Source organism: Eptatretus burgeri, chromosome 11 (assembly GCF_056783735.1).
Source record: "Eptatretus burgeri isolate ZD-2024b chromosome 11, Ebu_testis_v1, whole genome shotgun sequence".
NCBI classification, from domain to species: domain Eukaryota; kingdom Metazoa; phylum Chordata; class Myxini; order Myxiniformes; family Myxinidae; genus Eptatretus; species Eptatretus burgeri.
In genome coordinates, this window is record NC_140971.1 from 60,865,258 (window position 1) to 60,885,352 (window position 20,095).

Sequence of the window (20,095 nt, forward strand, 5' to 3'; positions counted from 1 at the left end):
CCTCCGTACAGTTGACATCACTGGTGACGAGTTCGTTGTCACACGCCACGTATTCAATGGGAGTATCGTCTCCCAACCCGGAAGCCGTGGGGTTTTTATAACTTCCAATGATCAAAGGCTTTTCAAACTCGCCTTTCATGTTGACACAAATCATCGCAGTCAGGCGTTCCTTCGATCGTTCGCCGCACTTGCTGTCTGTGCCACGGATGCACAGTGTTTTGTCTGACAGAGCTCAGTTAAACAGTTCACTTTCCTCAAGGTTGAAAACGTCTTTTGGATCATACAATTCAATATTTCTGGGCAATCTTTCTTTCTACTGGTCTACAGTCTCTAACTTGACAGCAGCCCCTTTACCATTCAGAATGGCACAATTTATGTTGTGGCGAGTTTTAAACTGGTCCAACCAGCCAGTCGAGGCCTTGAAGTCGCGTATTCCTTGTGATTCAGCGTAGGTGAGTGCTTTCCCTCTGATCATTAGTTCCGAGATCGGCACATTCGAAGCTCGCATCCTGCAGAACCACTCCCAGATAAAGTCGTTTACAGGCTCGAAATGACAGATGTTGGCCCGTTTCTTCTTGCCTGGCTCATTCTCTTCGAAGGCTTGCATGAACTCCGCTTTTCGCTTTATAATGTTCTGTACCGTACCTCGGGCGATGCCGTACTGTTCTGCCAGACTTCCTTGTGATCAACCATCACTGTTCTTGATTAGTTCCACCTTCTGCCAGGGTCATTTGCTTGAACTGTTTGCGAGGCATGTTGCCAGCTGACTGGTTTGTCAAATCCATCACACCTTTTTATGTCGTTCTTTGAGTCCAAACATCAAACTTGAGTCGAACTGTCATTAAACCACACCTACATTGTTAATTGGGCCTATCACCGTGAAAGTTTTCTTCACTGCCAAGTCCGAGAAGTTGATTGGTTAATTGGGACCGGCTTTTGGGTGCCAAGTGCTAAAAACGAGAAGTGCTAAGTCCGGGAAGTTCTGTCAAGAAGAAATTGCATTTGCTTCGGTCGGGACCGGCCGAAACCCGCCAAGTAGGAGAAGTTGCCAACTCCGAGAAGTGCTAACTATGGGAAGTTCCACTGTATAAAAAAAATTAAACCTTTAGTTTTCAAAAGTTTCTTAACCATTTCATTGGAGTGCATGCTTGAGTGCTTAAGCCATTTGGCAAGCACTCATCAAGCTACAATTTCTACAAGCTCCCATGGCGATACTGCTGTGCGGTTCACCTTCCAGACATCTCCGGAGTAAGGAAGGCAAAATAAATTAGATGATTACAATGAGTAAAAAATGTTTTCAGTTGTTACAACACAATGAATTGCCACATCATGGCAGGATATCCGAGAGGTATGCATGCTTGCTCCAAGCTGTCTAGCCTGGGTTAGAATCCTGACCCAGCGATAAATTGTCATTATGGTGTTTCACAGGCAGGGTGATTCATTGATGTGTGTGCCATCCCTCAGATGGACATTAAACTGGATGTCACATCTGCCCCCTCCCCAAACTCTCTCCCCCCTCTCCTCTCCCTCCCACCCCTCCATCATTTTCTTTCCCACGCCTCTCGCTTTCTTTCCTACCCCTCTCGCTCTCTGCCACACCCCTATCCCTCTCTGCCCCACCCCTATCCCTCTCTCCCCCACCCCTATCCCTCTCTCCCCCACCCCTATCTCTCCGACCCCTATCCCAATGTCTCCCTTCCCTATCCCTCTGTCCCCCACCCCTATCTCTCTCTCTCCCACCCCTCTCCCTCTCTCTCCCACCCCTCTCCCTCTCTCTCCCACCCCTCTCCCTCTCTCTCCCACCCCTCTCCCTCTCTCTCCCACCCCTCTCCCTCTCTCTCCCACCACTTTCCCTTTCTTTCCCACCCCTCTACCTCTCTCCCACCCCTCTGCATCTCTCTCATCCCTCTCCCTCTCTCTCCCACCCCTCTCCTTCACTCCCATCCCTCTCCCTCTCACTCTCTCCCATCCCTCTCCCACCCCTCTCCCACACCTCTCCCTTTCTCACCTGATTCCCCCCACAGTCTCTTTGACATGTTCCCCTCACTTTCCCCTCTCCCCCAATCCTTTAACCACCCTCCCATCTCCATGCTGTAACTGGACCAGAACTATGGTTTCAGAATGAAATTTTAAACAGGCTTATATGTCGTTATCAGCACAAGTTATTCTGCAGGTGGAGTTGCGAAGGACCAACCTCGTATCCCAAGCTGTAGTTTTGAAATCCATTCTCGGGAGTTCCTGGGTCAGAACAAATGGTGTTTGTAAGATCTGGGTGATAAAAGGAGAAAAGGCAGGACACCAACCACAAGTTGTGAATCAAAGAGGATCAGTAGTTATGTTCAGCACGTTTTGTTTCCAATTTGTCACTGGTTGATTAAACAAAAACTGATATCATTGACCAACCACAGAGCAGAAAATATGGATGCCTCCTGTTTGCTAAGCTGCACTATCGTTAAAACAGCACGTCCCTAAATTAATACGAAGGTGTGCTGATTCCCTTTGCTATTACAGAAAGGTAACACACTGTAGTTAAATAAAAGCAGTGTACACTGCCAACGTTCATGGAGTACCATTCCACGAGTCACTCTTTGGTTGAGAGAAAGATCTAGCACAAGGTGAAACAGATGTCTTTCTGCTGGCAAACTGTTCATGAAAAGGTTACACTCACTTGGCTTTGGAAATGGAATGGTTTCATGTATAACCATTGAATCAGTTCAGTGACCTTAAACTGAATCACAGTTTGCTTCATTTATTTTACAAAATGACCATTTATGTGGAATCATTACCAGGCACAAGCATTTTTAATGATATAACATTACCGCTGGCTCTTTTAGGGTTATAGCCTCTGAATGCTGCATAGGGATAGGGTTGCAGTAACTCCCAAACTGGTTAAATAAGCTCCAATTTGTATATATCTTTTTTAAATGTAATAAACATATACAGTACTCCTATAACTTTAGAAGAACTATGCAATACCAATGCTCAGACTATTACCCACACCACATTATGGTCTACTGTCATTGGCTTAGGCCTTAGTGGATAAGCGTCAGCTCTCTCCTCACCGATGCAGCGTGGTTGCCGAGCACTCCACGTTCCATCCGCTTGGCAGGTTCGTGAAGTTGAACCAACAATGAGGTATGGTGGCTCACAGCTGAAGGATACCACTGAAAGGTAAGTAAAACTTCGGCCTTCACGATGTCCTCCACCTGGTGTTCCTGGGTCTCCGCAGAACATTGCTGCCGGTGTTACACATGGCCAGGGAAATAAAACAATTCAATGATTTACTGTTTTCCTACAACCAAGTCAAAGGTCATGAAATGGAAAATAAAAAGAAAGCATCAATCATCGACTTTCTATGGAGACGTTTACTTATGTATTCAATCTTGGGACATTCACAAAATCACGTAACAGTTCCTGAATTCCACCAAAGTTTAACAAGCTCCGCCATCGGTCAAAATCGTATAACGTGCAAAATCCAAGCTGTATAAGTTATCATGTAAATAAAAAAAAGATTAAAAAAAACTGACATTCCCGTTGGAGAAGTGTCACGAATAACAGCCAGAGAGGTTATAAACTGAAGAATGTTACACGGGGTATATTACTTTTCGCTAAAAGATGCTGGCGCAGCAACAGGTTCTGATGGACATCCTGCTTAGGGGGTGTAGAGATAGGAAAGACCATTCATTGTAAGGAAAGTCCAGAAGAGAGATAAAAACAGCAAAATCAATTATTCTGCGTGGATTGTAAGAAACGTGAGGCGATTGAGAGAAGTCGGTGCCCTTGACTCTCGTCTTGACAATGAATAATTGTCCTTGAGATGAAATTTGCCAAGATAAGCATTGAGCATAATCCAAGTATCACCTCTTAACTGTTGTGGACCAATGAACCACTGTTCCACACCCGCACTTGCTGCAAAGGTCCTGACCAACAGGGGCTGCCCGCCACACATTCACCATACGTTTAGGCATCCATTGCACAGTTTAAGAGGATTCTGAATGGTCGCCAGGAAAGAAGATATTAAATTTGAAGTGCAACATCCTGCTCAGTTGAAGTCTGTGAAGGACGCAGAACCACCTCCTGCTAAAAATGGTGTTAGCTGCTACACTGCCAAGCACATGATCACTCAGCCTGAAGGCTTTGGAGGCCTTTATGGTAATGGAGGTTCCAATCTATCTATCTATCTATATCTCTATCTCTATCTCTATCTCTATCTCTATCTCTATCTCTATCTCTATCTCTATCTCTATCTCTATCTCTATCTCTATCTCTATCTCTATCTCTCTCTCTCTCTCTCTCTCTCTCTCTCTCTCTCTCTCTCTCTCTCTCTCTCTCTCTCTCTCTCTCTCTCTACTTTCACACATAAATCAATCCACAGACATTTTTCTGGCTCACGATATGTCACCTCTGTTAAGAGATGCCTTTTAAATAAAAGGTAAAGAATCAAGCATTATAACAAAGCTCTCCCAAGACCAAAGTACATGGTCACACAAAACTTGTAAAGCTAAAACACATGGACATTGGTCCTCGGGCCAAGGCTTGTGGTCATACAAAATGCATACGAGCTCACCCACATGGCCAGAATGGCACAAGCTGAAATTTGACAAAGACCTCTCATTGATGAGGTTTACAGTCAGATGAGGTGAAGGTGGGTCATGGCTTTTTAATTCAGAAAGTTTGTAACAAGGAGATTCAAAACAATAAAGGACTTGAGTTTGATGAAAAAAAAAATATCCTCAGTAAAAAACACAGTAAGATCGGAAATGGTCCATAGTTGTCTGCACAAAAAACATATTTGGAAAGGGGGGAAAAAAATTACAAGTTTACCATGATTTGAGGATTGAACTAAGGAAGCATTTACAGAGGTAATGATGTGAGCCAAAGCAAGAAGAAGAATGAATAGCGCCGAGTGGAGGAAAGTGTGCAGATCCTCACGTAGGCATTGAGGAGGTTCGCCGTGCCATTTGCCATCAGCCTTGCATGTCATGATGCCAGCATGAGACAGCTGGTGACCTGTCAGGCACTGGTATACGGTCGTCGATTGCCAGGTGTCACCAGTGCTCTCTTGGATCCCGTTGAGAACCGAGGGAGGTTCCTCGCAGCGGATGGCTGGTGGAACATGTGTGGGGTTACAAGTACTTTGATGTCCGTCACAGATCCACGGTGACAAGGAATTCAAGATTTACACCACTCACAGTCGGCTGTGACAAATGAATGCAACAAAGAAATGTTTTGGATACGATTTCCCTGGTTTTCCGATGAAATTCCTAATGTTCTCGCTGAACGTTTCTATATTCTGTACAAGTCCTCTGCTTGCTCGTGTTTAAATGCAAATGAGATCACTAGCATTCCCGTATGCCTTTCTATTGAGCAGAGGATCCTTGGGTGCACAAGTCCGGAAAATTATAGAGGCTTTGGTGATTGTATGGGATTCAATGGATTTGGTAGATGAAAAAAGATCTCTCTTGCCATTCCTTTCTATCTCTCCCTTCGCTTGTTTCATTGCACCTTTCGAAACCTACTACTCTCAATCTCTTATAATCTTACTCCCTTATATTGCATCTTGTTTTCCTATCCCTCCACCCCCTCCCTAACCTTTCCCATCAGTATACCATCATGCGAACAAAGACTAATAATTTCTCATTATATATAATGGACATCACCAAAATATATTCCATATCTTTTTAAGTTTATTAAAGATGCAAGGTGGTTACAAGCTTTGTGTGGATATGGTGTGTTTATGGTGTGTTTATGGTGTGCATGGGTGTGTGTGTAAGGTGTGCATAGGTGTGTGTAAGGTGTGTAAGGTGTGCATAGGTGTGTGTATGTGTGTATGTATGGTGTGTGTATGGTGTGTGTATGGTGTGTGTATAAGGTGTGTGTATAAGGTGTGTGTGTTGGGGGAGGGGGGTGGGCATGTTTGTGAATTGTATGTTTATGTTGTGTGAATGTAAGGTGTGTGTGTGTGTGTGTGTGTGTGTGTGTGTGTGTGTGTATGTGTGTATGTGTGTATGGTATATGTATATGTAAGGTGTGTGTATGCTTGGCGTTGGCTTAATGGTTAGGGTGGTGGGCTTGGGATCCGAGGATCCTGAGTTCAAATCCCACTTGGCTGTTGAATTAATACCAGGTGGGGCTGACTCTGCCTGTCATCCTTCTGAGGTTGGCAAAATGAGTGCCAGCTTGCTGGTACCCTGTGTCGGAGTGGTAACCTGTCCAGGATTGTGCCAAATAGTCAAGGAGACTGCTTAGGCAGCAACAACACTCCACACAGAGTATCGTCCTAATGGATGGATGGAAGATGTGTGTGTGTGTGTGTGTGTGTGTATGTATGGTGTGTGTGTGTGTGTGTGTGTGTGTGTTGGGGGAGGTGGGGGGTATGTTTGTGTATTGTATGTTTATGTTGTGTGAATGTAAGGTGTGTGTGTGTGTGTGTGTGTGTGTGTGTGTGTGTGTGTGTGTGTGTGTGTGTGTGTGTATGGTATATGTATATGTAAGGTGTGTGTATGCCTGGTGTTGGCTTAATGGTTAGGGTGGTAGGCTTGGGATCCAAGGATCCTGAGTTCAAATCCCACTTGGCTGTTGAATAAATACCAGGTGGGGTTGACTCTGCCTGTCATCCTTCTGAGGTCAGCAAAATGAGTACCAGCTTGCTGGTATTCTGTGTTGAAGTGGTGACCTGTCCAGGATTGTGCCAAATAGTCAAGGAGACTGCTTAGGCAGCAACAACACTCTACACAGAGTATGGTCCTAATGGATGGATGGAAGATGTGTGTGTGTGTGTGTGTGTGTGTGTGTGTGTGTGTGTGTGTGTGTGTGTGTGTGTGTGTGTGTGTGTGTGTGTGTGTGTGTGTGTGTGTGTGTGTGTGTGTGTGTGTGTCCACTCGTGCGTTCACATACACTTACAGGCGTATGCATGTCCACACTGTTCTCCAACATTTTTCATGAGGATGTGAGTGAGGATTAGAAACATATTTTACTACTTCTGCCTTGCATTTTGTTTCTCGGTAAAAAGATAGCAATGATGAATCGTGATGAAAACTGATGTTTGCATTCATGTATAGCTAAATAGGTTGATCATCCCATCTGTCATCGTTAACCAAGTGTTATTTTTTGAGTATCATCTGATGCATGAAATGTTTGTCATTAACGATTACCACCAAGTATGTGTGTTTGCATGCCAGTGGCATCTGGCAGGATGATACAGAGGTAGTACACTTGCCTTTAAGATATCTTGTGTGGGTCTGATCCCCGACCCGACAAAAAAAAACCAAAAAAAAACCCCGACCTGTCTGGTGGATCATAAAACGTGCCATTCCTAAGATGGACATTAAGCCGGATGTCCTCTCTAATAGCATTAGCTGGTACATTTCAAAAATCCAACATTGAGTATCTTTTGATGAATAGAAGGAGAGTTATCGCTGGCATCCTGAACAAATTACAAATTCTTTCCTACCTTTCCAGTGGAAAGTGCTTCTCGGGTTACATCATCTTAGACACCCTGAACAATCTATAAATTTGAGAACACACCACCTTACGGTAATTGATGTCTCACAGAGTGGTTGCTGTATGGTCACAGGTCAGGTCAGGTATGGGAGCATGCGCCGGAGCAGCACATTGCAATTTGTGATCTACGGTCACAGCAGCTCCAACAATTTCAACAAATTCACATAAGCAGGTGTGTTTGCATGTCACGTGCGAATACGAGATGCGTATAATCGATTGCTCATTCGATCATCATGTACAGATGTGCACATATTGTGATTCTACGTGCGGGATGCATTGCTTCTGTAAGTTGACCCCAATGGAAAATTGCAGAGCAAGCAAATTGTAGAGCTGTGGTGTGAATCAAACAATTGCATTGAGCCTGCTCAAACCTATAAACAAATCAAGTGGTTCCTTCAACAGCCGCATTATTTTGGAATCGACGGTTCTCTTACCATGGCAGGATGGCAGGCTGTTGCTCCAGCTTTTGTTCTCTCCACAAACGCGTATGCTTGGTGCAGCTGGCACCATGGCATAGCCTGGGTGGCAATGGTAAGTGACGTTGTGACCAAAGGTAAAGCTGTTTCCTACTCTGACACCATTTGCTGGCACACCGGGTTCACCACAATTCACCTCTGTAAGAAGAGAGCGAGAACGTCAGACAAAGCAACGGCATCCTCCCAAAGAATCATTGCTGTACAGTCCATGCTGAGATAGTGTTATGAGCGATAACCCTTCTCTGTCGAGAGGATGAACTGTGCTTGGGGAGATGTGAAATATGTGCGAGGTAGTGCCCAGGATTCAATAAACACTTCTGGTTACAGTTATTTTCACTTTTTGAACCATTCTTTCACCTTTCTGACAATATCAGGTAAGACTTTAGTCTCTCTTTTATTGCTACACATAAAAAGTGGTGGTTTGACGGGTGACGGCCCCAAAGCGAATAACCAATTTTAAATAGGGATGGCAATAACCTCGGCTTGGCGTTTTCATAAGCCACGGATAAGGGAGAGATGTTTCCTTGTGTCATAGTTGAGTCAACATAATTGAAAGCACCGAGGATGTAAACACAAGCGGGTCCACATATTTGCATAAGGACAGACACACGTGTAAAGTTGGTTGTTGATGTAACATCATGCATCGTGATATCTTTAGTTTTTGCTGAAAGAGAGTTTAGGTTTTGTCTAAACTCCCTGTATAAAATAACAAGGCTGCAGGCAATAACTCATCTATTCATTATACTAATCATCATGCCGCCTTCTCAAGGTACATTCGGCGCAGTCAGGTAAAGATGTCAGTTTTCTCCACTAAATGTTGTGCCGTGAGAGTGGGTGGCTTCCTCTAAAGACCAGAGAAAGTTGCTATAACAATCTCAAAGTCGATTTCAGGGTGTCTGGCTTCCTGAACAAATGGATTTCATTACTATGCTGTTCGCTGTGCTTTGCATGGACCTTCACCCCAGCTAAATTAAGGGTCGTGCACAGAGAATTAACAGATTTTGGGGGTTTTTACCATTAGGAATCTTCATTGACATGAGATCACCGAAACATGGAGATGTCAAATTCAAGCCGGCCCCACCGATCACGCAAACACACAAAAACATCTCCTGGCTCGAGAGGCTTTCAAATCGATTTGTGGATGACTCCCTAATTAAGCATTGAGCCAAAGTTGCTACTCCTTCGGTTAGTCATCCCAACCAAAGCATAACTACAACTCTAGCCAGAGCTTTAATTGACCTTTAAAAGGCAATTGACAATTTCAGCAACCATCAATCTTTGCACACCAACGTCTGGTAAGAAAGCCTAATGAAGTGCTAATGGGCAAGTCACAGCGAAAGAGGGAGAGACAGGGTCGTGGATGGCAAATATTTCAAATAACATATGGATGCACAAACTGAAAGATCACAGTCATGGAGGAACGGCTGGGGAGTTTATCAGGCTAATGAGTGAAATTGGAAAGTTTGCATGTTTCAACAAAAGAATGATGCTGATATATATATATATATATATATATATATATATATATATATATATATATATATATATATATATATATATATATATATATATATATATATAATAAGACATTACAACATTTTAGGACACAGTTTGTGGCTCCTAGAGCATGGAAGATTGGCAGCAGTCTTTCACGAATCAACTGGTTAGGTCTGACCTTCAACTTTAGTTGGTTATGGCAAAAATTTGTAATTTGTCAAAGATACACCGTGGTGTCTTTAACGTCCACCAGATAATGCTCGCCGAGAAGACCTCACATAAATGTCTATGCGAGGGACAGTGTCCTCTTTGATACAAGGATTTGCCAGCAAAGCGCCGACCAGTTTAGTGTCATCGAGTACCTTTGCAACATTCCAATGGACTACAACATTTTCTTCCTTCAAAAACAAAAATAAGTACAAGTGGGCAGCAACATGCTTCAACCACCACTACAAAGGGCGATAAAGCAAAATCAAGAGGGATTACATAAGTGGATGTGATCGTATCAATTAATAAACATTGCGGAGATGAAAAAAAAATCCACATCAGTTGTGATTGTAAGTTCCACAATTTTGGGCTACATCCTCACAAAATAACTCATCCATAAATCTCTACATCTTATTGTTGAAGTTATTCATCATAAATTAGCACACGAGAGCAAATACAGCTTCTTGTTGTCATACTGTTGTAACAAAAGGTGGGAATTAAGAACGAGGACTTACCTCGGCAATGTGGCAGGTGTCCATTCCAGGTACCATTGAGGTCACATGTCCTGACAGGTGGCCCTAGCATCCAGTAACCCTCACGGCATGCATATGAAGCAGTGTTTCCAAGTTGTGTCCCCTCTATGTGCATTGCGTAACCATTGGGGGGCACCCCAGGATTTCCGCAAGAGACAGCTGGATCAGAGAAAGGGTGTGAACCAGGTGATACCACAGATTGGCTAACATTTGTGAAGCACCACATGAATAGCATGTACAAAATGGAGATGGAGTGGGTGAGGGTTGGGGGGGGGGAGGAGACAATGTGAGGAGAAATATAGGTTATAAAGTGGTAGGGGTGGAGGGGTTAGGGAAGAGAATATAGAAGACAAAGATAAGGGGAAAGAAGGTGGATTTATGAGGAACAATGGATGGAATCAACATAACAAGAGAAGGGATGGAATTGATGAAAGTAAAACGACCACCATGGGAAGCAAGGAGTAAATGACCAGGAGAATGATTCACATCTGAAACAGTCAATTCCTTCTTGCTTCACATGCTGGTAATGATACCTCAATCAACGTCTTGTTATTTCCATAAACTGTTGTATCTGTCTCTCAATGTGGATCGACACTTGCCTTCACGATTAAGACCAGCTTTCCATTTTGCTTTACGAGGAAGACTGAGGTGGAAGTCAAAAATTATGTGGACTCATATGTATGATGGAGATATTTCCTTCATGACCAAGAGCAACCAAATTCAGAACTTCCTCCACATAACTGTCTCAGAGGACAATAGCTGAACATAAACCTTGTATATCACCAAGAGGTGTTGTCTCATCAAGACAATGGAAAAAATATTTAATCGAGCAAACACAGTTCCATTATCTTTACACCCATTGCATTAATAGAATTGAAGTTTCCTGTTCAATCACCTTTTCCTCCTGTGATCACTAACCACGTGGAACTGGGCAAATGTCAAGGCTCGTACGAGAGCCAACACGCAGAACGTACAACAAGGGGAGCAGGAGACAAGAGAGGCGGGAGAGGGAAGGACAAAACAGTGGGGAACAGAGACATGAGGAGATCTGTGGAAGGGAGAGGGATGGAGTGGGGAACACAGGGTAAACAAAATCGACACTACAGGGACGTTCAGGAAGGGTTGAAGGAGGAAGCAAAAATAATGGAAGGGAAGCATGACGGTGAAACGTAAAGTGTTCGCTCGTGTCTAAGTGTATAGATTGGGGATTCTGATGAAGACGAATTATCCTTAAGACAAATTTTGATGAGTTTCAAAAAAAACAAACCTGATATAAATAAATAATTGAGCGAATAATTAAATAATTTGGAAATCACATCGTTCTGCATTTATCAAAATTAATCAAAACACTATTTACGAGTGGCTGCAGTAGCTATTTGGAGATGTCGCCTTCCATTGATGCATTGTATGCATTTTAAGCTTTTTTGTATGCAGTGTCAAGGCTGATGGAGGAGCTAGAACACAGAATGGATCAGGAGCGAACAGACCAAAATTAATAGTAGGAAGAGAGGGGAGTGGGGTGTGGGGTGTGTGTGGGGGAGGGGTGGGGGACACACACCAATGGCAAGATTGAGGAACAAAATAGGAGACATGGAGAAATGAAAGACGTGGAGAACACAGGGGATGAAGAAGGTGGACACAGCCACAACCTCTCAATCATATAGTCGATAGACCCTTACCTTCAGAAGTCGATTGTTGTGGTCCACTCCTTGGCAGGGGATAAAATATTGTTTAAAGTGCAGCTAATATATGCCGAATCATTATTCTAACTTATCCCACATTCAGAAGTTGCACGTTCGCCCACACTTCACACCTTAAATTTGTAGTATAATTTTGGGTGACATGAAAAATTTTGGTTGCCCACTCCTGCTTGATGCCAGCACAAACATGGACAATGGGACCAGCTTTAAGGCGGTGCATTGGCTGCATCTATTTACTGTCCACACTACGTTAACGATGACTCTTCTTGAGTTTATGACAACAGGTACAACAAATGTAGTGATGACCATTTATCACCACATTCATCAATCCAGATGCTACAATCTCTGACACCATCATCTTGGACAGGAATTGAACCAACTGCTCTTTTTTTGTAACGATGTGACAGGAACTTTTTCCACTGTTTTGGGATTGGTTGGTCTGGCTTTTCCATCTTGATTTTCTTGGAGCTGCTTGCTGTTCTTCATTTAAGCTCTGCACTTTTGATGCTGACAGATGGATATCCGTCAGTCACAAATGTCCTGCAGTTAAATCACGAGTGGAGGCAAAATTAAACAATTGGTGGAGATTCTTGTCAGCAAGTTGACCAATGTTCTGTGGTATGTACATTGAGCTCATCTATTGCAGCATGGCCATCCAATCCACAATCCAAACACTCCCACATGGTGTCTCGACCTTTGGCGATGCTTCAGGGGCCGATTGAAGATAAAACAGCATCCTTGCCTTATTAGTCTTTACAAGGCATCCATCATGTGTAGCAATACCCAGTGGAAGTGGGCCCAAATAATATGACATCATGTTCTTCACATCAATTTTGCAGGCTTTGCTTATGATGACAAGTCTGGGAAGAAGTTTCCGGTTACTTTTCAAACAAACTTCTTTGCCCTTTCCCCTTTGTCGTTGCCTTGTTCCCTGCATCAGTGAATGATTTAAGCTTCACTTTCCTCAATGTGTGGTTGAGGCCAGTCTCAATTCCCTGCAGTCGGTGCTTACAAAAGGTGACATGCATCATCTCCCTTCTGCTGTGCAATCTTCATGTCACGGCAAACTTTAAGGGATGCAATGATGCCAGAAGACATGTGAATACATCTTCAGGGTCTTTGATTTCTTCATGCATTCAACTTCTTCCCAGTTTGTCTGTAAGTGTTGTCACGACCACCTTGATCCTCTCTGGAACTGCATGGTGAGTCTTTGCTCGAGCTGCAATGATCATCACGATTGGTGTGCCACTCATGGTCTGCATCAAACCTGTTCTTCTGAGTTCTTCCTTTTCTCTCCATCTTGATTTCTCCAAACATAGGGAACAGCGAACTTCAACTCTCTTTGGACTGGTAGGGTGCAGCGTACGTTCTCGACCAGACAGAAGAGCCGGTCCAGGCAAAAGAGAGAACTGACGCTAAGGATTGGAAACCGACAAAATAAGTAGATGTCACATTCATGGCTTGGCAGCAGATGTCATGTTCATGTCAGGAGCGTGCAGTGGAAGCAGGTCAGATGGCCGGCTTTGGACCTATCCTATCTTAGCTGCCCTGCTAATCCCTGTTTCTAATTTATAATTCCTGCTCCTCCAAACCCTTTGAAACTCATCCCACAAAGCTTGCTGGCAGGATAGCCCGATGGGGGCCATTTACACAAAAGCTCAAACGATCAGATGGCAGATCAGATCAAACGATCAGAAAGAGGATTGCAAGGATAGCAGAGAAGGTTTTTAGGAAATGTGGCTTGATGCCATCCATGTCAGTTGCAGAATCAGAGTTGAAGGTTGCAAGAAACTCCTCAATTGAAAAAGACACAGAGTCCAGGAGCAGCTGGATGTGATTGAGTTGGGTGGGTACAGAGAGTGACGGGTTGGGTGACACACAATTTGGAAGCAATTGAGGCATTCCAGCATCTCACGATTGGAGTCAGCTGTGGTGCCATTTGAAGTGAGGGAAGAGAGGAAGTAGAGTGGGATATTCCAGATACAAACTTAACAAGGGACCACCAGATTTTTGAGTAAAGAGACAGGTGTGAGACCTCAGCCTGAAGATTGGTCAGATGTTGGTTTCTGGCTTTCCTGAGGGTGGACAAACACTTGTTGCTGGCTTTGTGGAATGATCTGAGGTTGCCTTCAAGGAAGAGAAGACCAGTTGTTTCAAGGCTACTGCCTCACCAGAGGATTCAGTGAAAATGGGTGGGAAGAAGGGTATGATAACTGGAGACAATATGGGATGTATCTGTGCATAATAGAGATTAGGTTCATCAGAGGTGGCAGATATAACAGACCGTCCTGAAGTGAGATGTCAGCTTGCAGTTCCTGCCAGTCTGCCTGCGTGAACAGCGAGAATCACCTTCACTGAGGAGGCTCTCTGAAAATAGCCAGAAAAATTTTGACTCTCATAAGCACATGATTAGATGAACCAATTGGAGTAGAGGAACATCAGGAGACATTAGCAGGAAGGTTGGTCCTTTCCAAGTCCAGAAGGTAGGATTTGCCATTGGCAGAACTCCCAGTCAGAAAGTTCACAGATTGCTACACTGTCCCAAGGAGTCCCAAATCAGTCCCAAGGAGTCACAGAAGTCTTTGCTGCAGCGCCAAGGCTGTTGAGAGAGGTACCAACACCCATCCAATTAGCATGGCTGGAGTTGAAAATCGCCACCGATGAGGAAGAGGCAGTTGGGATGGGTTTTTGGACTTTCCCTCACCACAAAGCCAAAGGCCACTCAAAGGTGGGAGCTAAACAAAAGAAAGTACTATATATTAAAGAGGAAAAAAAGAAATCCATTTACATCTTCTTGTTCTGAGTTATGTTAGGATTGAGGGGAAAGCAGGATGGAGGTAAAGAGTTTCAAAGTGAGTCAGGACGGGGAAAGAAACTGGAAGAGTATCTCAGTTGGTTAAACATTGGTCCATGTTGGCTGAGAGAGATGTAAATATCATCATCACGATTCAGACAACGGCACAACACACAGACAAACAAGAGGTGGAAGAGGAGGGGAGGTCAGGGCCAAAGGTGCTCCTGGAAGTTTGGAGGTATAGGTGCAGAGCACTGACAGCAAGAAATGGAGTTATTGATGTAAAGCACAATTCTCCTGCCAGTACAGGGTTCAGGGCTGTCGAACCTGAGAAGACAATAGTCAGAGATAGACATCAAGGAGCCAGAGATGTCCTATGGGAGGAAGGATTCAGTTATGCAGATGATGTTGGGTTCATCAGCAGTGGCTTGGATTGAGATATTTGCCAGGTTGGAGCGAAGGCCTTAGCTGTTTGTAGTATACACAGTTAGGGACAGGGGAGGACGCAAGGTGCAGGAATCCAGATAGGGGATGGGAAATAGGTGAGGGAACTTGTAGAAAGGGTGGGGCAAGAGGAAATCTGAGAAAGGGCAGGGTAAAGGGGTGGGCGTTCAGCCAGGATGGGTTGTGGGTGAATCTTGGATGGGTAGGGTAAGAGGGTATTTAGGAGGGGGTGGGGTGAGGGGAAGCTGAGAGGGGGTGAGGAGAGGGGGAAGTTGTTGAGTGCAGAGTAGGGTTCTCAGCCGATTTACTCAAACACAAGGACAGGATGGAGATTTTGGGTTCCTGGTAAGGTAGATAATATGGCGACATCAGGCTCAGTGGCATCCACAACTATTACCATGGCACTCTGGCTGAGTACCCGTCCATGTTCCATTGGCCAAGCAGATGCGCCGCTGAGAGCCATGAAGAGTGTGTCCAAATTGGCATGAGAAGTGCAATATCCCACGTGACCTGAAGCTTCCACCCTGCCGTGCACCATGTGCAGGGATTCCAGGATCACCACAAGAGCCACCGCTGGTGCCTGGAAATGCAAGGTGCCATGTCCAAGGTAAAGCACTTAAGCATTTCAATATTTCAGAAGTATTCATGCTTGCACATATTTCTGACCCTGTTGTGTCATTTGCACCCTATTGCAACACATGTTGATGTCAATGACCCGTTCCATTTACCTATTGCAAGTCACAAAACTCAAAATAACTCCAAACATCACTCTCACAGATGTGTTTACACCAAACTTTAATGGCTAAAGGGACTGTACAGCCAAAGCCGAGGGGAATTACTATGCAGGTTCAATTTAGGAATATGAATAATTTGCTGAAATAAAACATAACAAAGATGATAGACTAGCAAATACCATCCGTCACTTCGCTGATGGGTATATTAAAGGGGGAGGCAGATAAAAGGGGGGGGGGAGAGGAAGAGGGAAATCATATTTCGATGATATACTTTAATTAGTCCCTGAGAGTCGATCATGGTAAATTGGATCAAAAATGCAGGAAATCGTTCCAAGCTCCAAAATTTTAAACTAGAGTACTTGCAAAAGCGATGTATTCAGCAATTCGTAGCTATGATGAACAGGCATTCGATAATATGAGTGAGGAAAGTTGAAAAAAAAAACTATAGTTAAAAAAGTCATTGTGGCCTGTTCCAAGCCAAGGCATGGTTGAGCAGGCCAAAAAACACTGCGGCTTCAGCCCGTAGCAAGGTTTCCTAGGAGACGCCTTCAGACCCCGAAGAGAGTGGTGAGCGAGGATGCACCTGACAGAGGATGTAATTAAATAATCCGTGAATTATTTTCAAAAGGAGTGTTTTAATGAACCCAAACCTCCAATTTTCACTTTTGCACTTCCTTGGAGTTTCCTTGGTGTGCATGCAAAGTTTCAGGCTGCTAGGTTTCATTGTTTTGGAGTTATTGAGGAGACACACGCACGCGCGCGCACACACACACACACACACACACACACACACACACACACACACACACACACACACACACACACACACACACACACACACACACACACACACACACACACACACACACACCAGCATAGATGAAAACCTACATTGTGATTCTCCGACAATTTTATTTCATTTCCATCTGAAAAGTCATCTTGTCAATGACAATGAAGGCATAATTTTTAATTCTACCCTACACACCTTCACACAAAGTTAAAAGAGAAGTCAAAGCTTGTTTAGTTACCATGGAAACAGTATTATAGGAGCAGCTTCATTGTATGTACTGCGCTATAAAATCGTTATCAACATTTTAATTATTTCAAATGCAATAACATTCCCAAGAGATTAATAAATGGGAACATGTCGAGCTCCGTGTTGTCACAACAGCTGACAGCACAGAGACGAGCAGTTGGTATCGACAAGCATTTTGAAAAACAAGACGGTAGACTCCAGTTTTACAAAACCAAATACTACTGCTATTTTGCTGGTAGGATTATATTAACAATAAACAACAATAATAAAAAAAAATTGTGATTATTATTATTTTATAAGAGTAACGTACTGTTTTAAATAAAAAGAAACTCCATTATTATCTAAAAAAATATATGATTTTCTGAAAGCCACAGCTGGTGTTTGGAAATGCAAGGTGCCATGCCTCTCAGGTGAAGTGCTTAAGCATTTCAATGTTTGAGAAGTGATGTGGGCATCCTTCATTTCAATGTGGGTGGAATTTCACAGTGTAGCCATAGCTAGCCAAGTTATGAATGATTGTTTGTATGCTCTTTGTCAGGTTGCTTTGAGAATGGAAAAACTTTTGATTTGTGCTCCAAGGTCGCAGAGTTCAGCAAGTGAGAATATGTCACGATGGGCCATCAAAGGCCAAAGATTCCTGACTCGTATTGTAACTAATGAAAATTAGATTTTGCATTCAGTTGGAAGCAAGAGTTTGCTGTTATTCAGAGAGATGGAAAGCAGTTTCGCTATCTGTGGAGGAGAACGTTTGGCTGCAGCTCGGATGGCGTGAAGAATCACGAGCAATCTGTGCACGGATATCAGGAAGGAAAGCCCAAATTTCATCGGAAATTTCCGCCTGCATCAAAACAGTGGAAATCAGAAATTCCTCGACAAACGAAATGTTTCCAGCTTAAGCAATATCTGACAAATTCCCAAGTTGTGATATTGTCGAGCTATCAAGTCTGCTGGCTTGGCTAACAACAATAAGTCTTTCTCTGAAGGAGATGTCACTAAGCATTGCTTTGTTGCTGCAAAGAACTGTCTGCGACAGAATTATAGTGAAAAAGAAAGCAGATTCAACCTGTGAAATAATCATAACTGAGCCTTTTGACCATCAGCCACAGAAATGAGGTGATGCCATAAAATGTTGAAAGAAATCCAAAGACAGTAAGGGGATTGGTTTTTGAAATCTGAAGACAGTGCTATTCGGATGTTAGTGTTGCAGTGGATGATTGTACAACCTTTGGAGATGTGATATAACTTTGTATTTTTGTGTATTTCAAGCAGTTTTGTTTTTTCAAAGTAACTCCTCTCTTTATTCCTAATATCGGGAAGAAGACATGCTTCTGACATTCTCAAAAAGCGTTTTTTAGACTGTGAAGAAATTTCAAGTGAAGCTGGATAAATTTGCATCTGGATATTGCACCACTGATGAGGCTGCTTCGATGAATGGACATTAGACAGTGATGTTCATTGCATCTCTGAAGAAGCAACTTGGTCTGATCTTTCCCGCATTTCACTGTATCAAACATCGGCAGGAGTCTTTGTTCCAAGTTGAAGGGCTGCACTGATGAGCTTGAAGAAGTCACATCACACATCGTGAAAGTTGTCGATATGATTTGTTCCAGGCCTTTGCATCAGCAGCAGTTTCATGCTCTGCTGGAAAAATCGAAACAAACTATTTCGATATTCCTTACTTCAGCAATGTCAGATGGTTAAGTCAAGGTGCATTGTTGCAGCAATATTTTGATAAACTCGAAAAAAAAAACCCCACAAGAAAGAAAGATCTGCTTCAGGAATAAGAAAAATCAATTCACAACTGAATAACCTTTTCATCATGAGTGATCTGGGCTGATCTGCATATGGCTTCAAAATGATCTGAATGTGAACTGACAGGGAAAGAACAAAACCACCTCTGTGAGAGGTGTGAAGGTGTGAGAGTTCACTTCAAAGTTGGAGCTTTTCTGCCAGTACAGCACTGGTGCTGAGTTCACTCATTTCCCTTCACTTTCTACGAAAGAAATTCATAAAGATGGAGTTTTTATGAATATGTGGAATATGGATTTTCTTTGTGATTAAAAACTAATTTGATTCTGGATTCACCGGATTTTGAAAATATGGAAGGTGCTTTGGGTTTTCTGAGGGATCCGTTCCAAATTGATCGTTCAAGGACGCTGGATTTAGCACAATTCTTGGATATTGATCACGACACTTTTAAGATGGAACTTATCTTCTCGAGAGATCTATTCTAGCTTTGGTGGGAATGAGAAGTTAATGTAATTGTGGCACAAAATATTTCACTTCCTTATTATCCTGAAGTGCACAGACGGGGTCAGTTTGCTATCGATGTTTGCTTTGACTTACTTGTGTGAGACGACATTTTCTGCATTGAACCCGCTGAAGGTAAAAGTAAGGAACAGAAATGCTGATATTAAACCCGTATGAGAATTTCAGGTTGCCATTCATTTAAGCCAAATTCCTCTCATTTGGTGATTTAAAGACAAGCTCAGATTTCCCATTGGGTTGATTTGGGAACATTCACTTCATTTTCTCTCAAAATCTCCACCTTCAATGCACATATTATTTGTTCGAAAATTCAGAAGAATCAAAAGTTTAAGGCAAATGGAAAGTACATGTATCATGAATGATAAGTTGGTACATGCTTCCTTCTATTGCTTGATTTGCCATTCCCTGGTGTGAAGACCACATAGTACGGTACTTCATAGAGTGAATTTTGGGTTTCAATCTGAAATAATTGCATTCGTTAATTCTCAATTGCAGCCATTGTCACAACGGAGCCCAAAACCTCGAGAAACCCATTCCAATTAGGGCACAGCATTTGTGGACGAAAAACCTACTGATTAAAGATTATGTGTTTAACATTTTCACCAGTATCAATAAAACGTGCAACAACAATGAGCAAAATGAGCAAGTGACAGTGAAAGTGATGTGTGTGCCCACAGACAATGCACACACAAAGACAAAGATGAGCAGACCACACAAACACAAATAAAACACACACGCACACACACGAATGTTGGTAAAACATACACACATTGTATTAGAAGTTGTTGCACAAGTAATGGAAGCAGCAACAAATCCAGCTCCAATGATTGTAAAAAGGACAAAAAAAATAATTATTAAGCAAAATATCAACAAATATACCTGGACAACTGGGAGAAAAGACAA

General features: G+C 43.0%; 1 protein-coding gene across 4 annotated transcripts in view; it reads right to left on the bottom strand.

Moving 5' to 3' along the window:
• LOC147017206 (CUB and sushi domain-containing protein 3-like) overlaps positions 1 to 20,095 on the bottom strand; it is an 879,227-nt gene that overhangs the window by 45,530 nt on the left and 813,602 nt on the right. For all 4 annotated transcript variants that reach the window (XM_085846657.1, XM_085846658.1, XM_085846656.1 and 1 more), the window contains 6 exons: positions 15,552 to 15,734; positions 10,199 to 10,375; positions 7,938 to 8,117; positions 4,933 to 5,106; positions 3,063 to 3,236; positions 2,195 to 2,268 (listed from right to left, as the gene is read on the bottom strand). In XM_085846657.1, the coding sequence (XP_085702783.1) occupies positions 2,195 to 2,268; positions 3,063 to 3,236; positions 4,933 to 5,106; positions 7,938 to 8,117; positions 10,199 to 10,375; positions 15,552 to 15,734 (962 nt within the window). The remainder of the gene's footprint in view (positions 1 to 2,194; positions 2,269 to 3,062; positions 3,237 to 4,932; positions 5,107 to 7,937; positions 8,118 to 10,198; positions 10,376 to 15,551; positions 15,735 to 20,095) is intronic.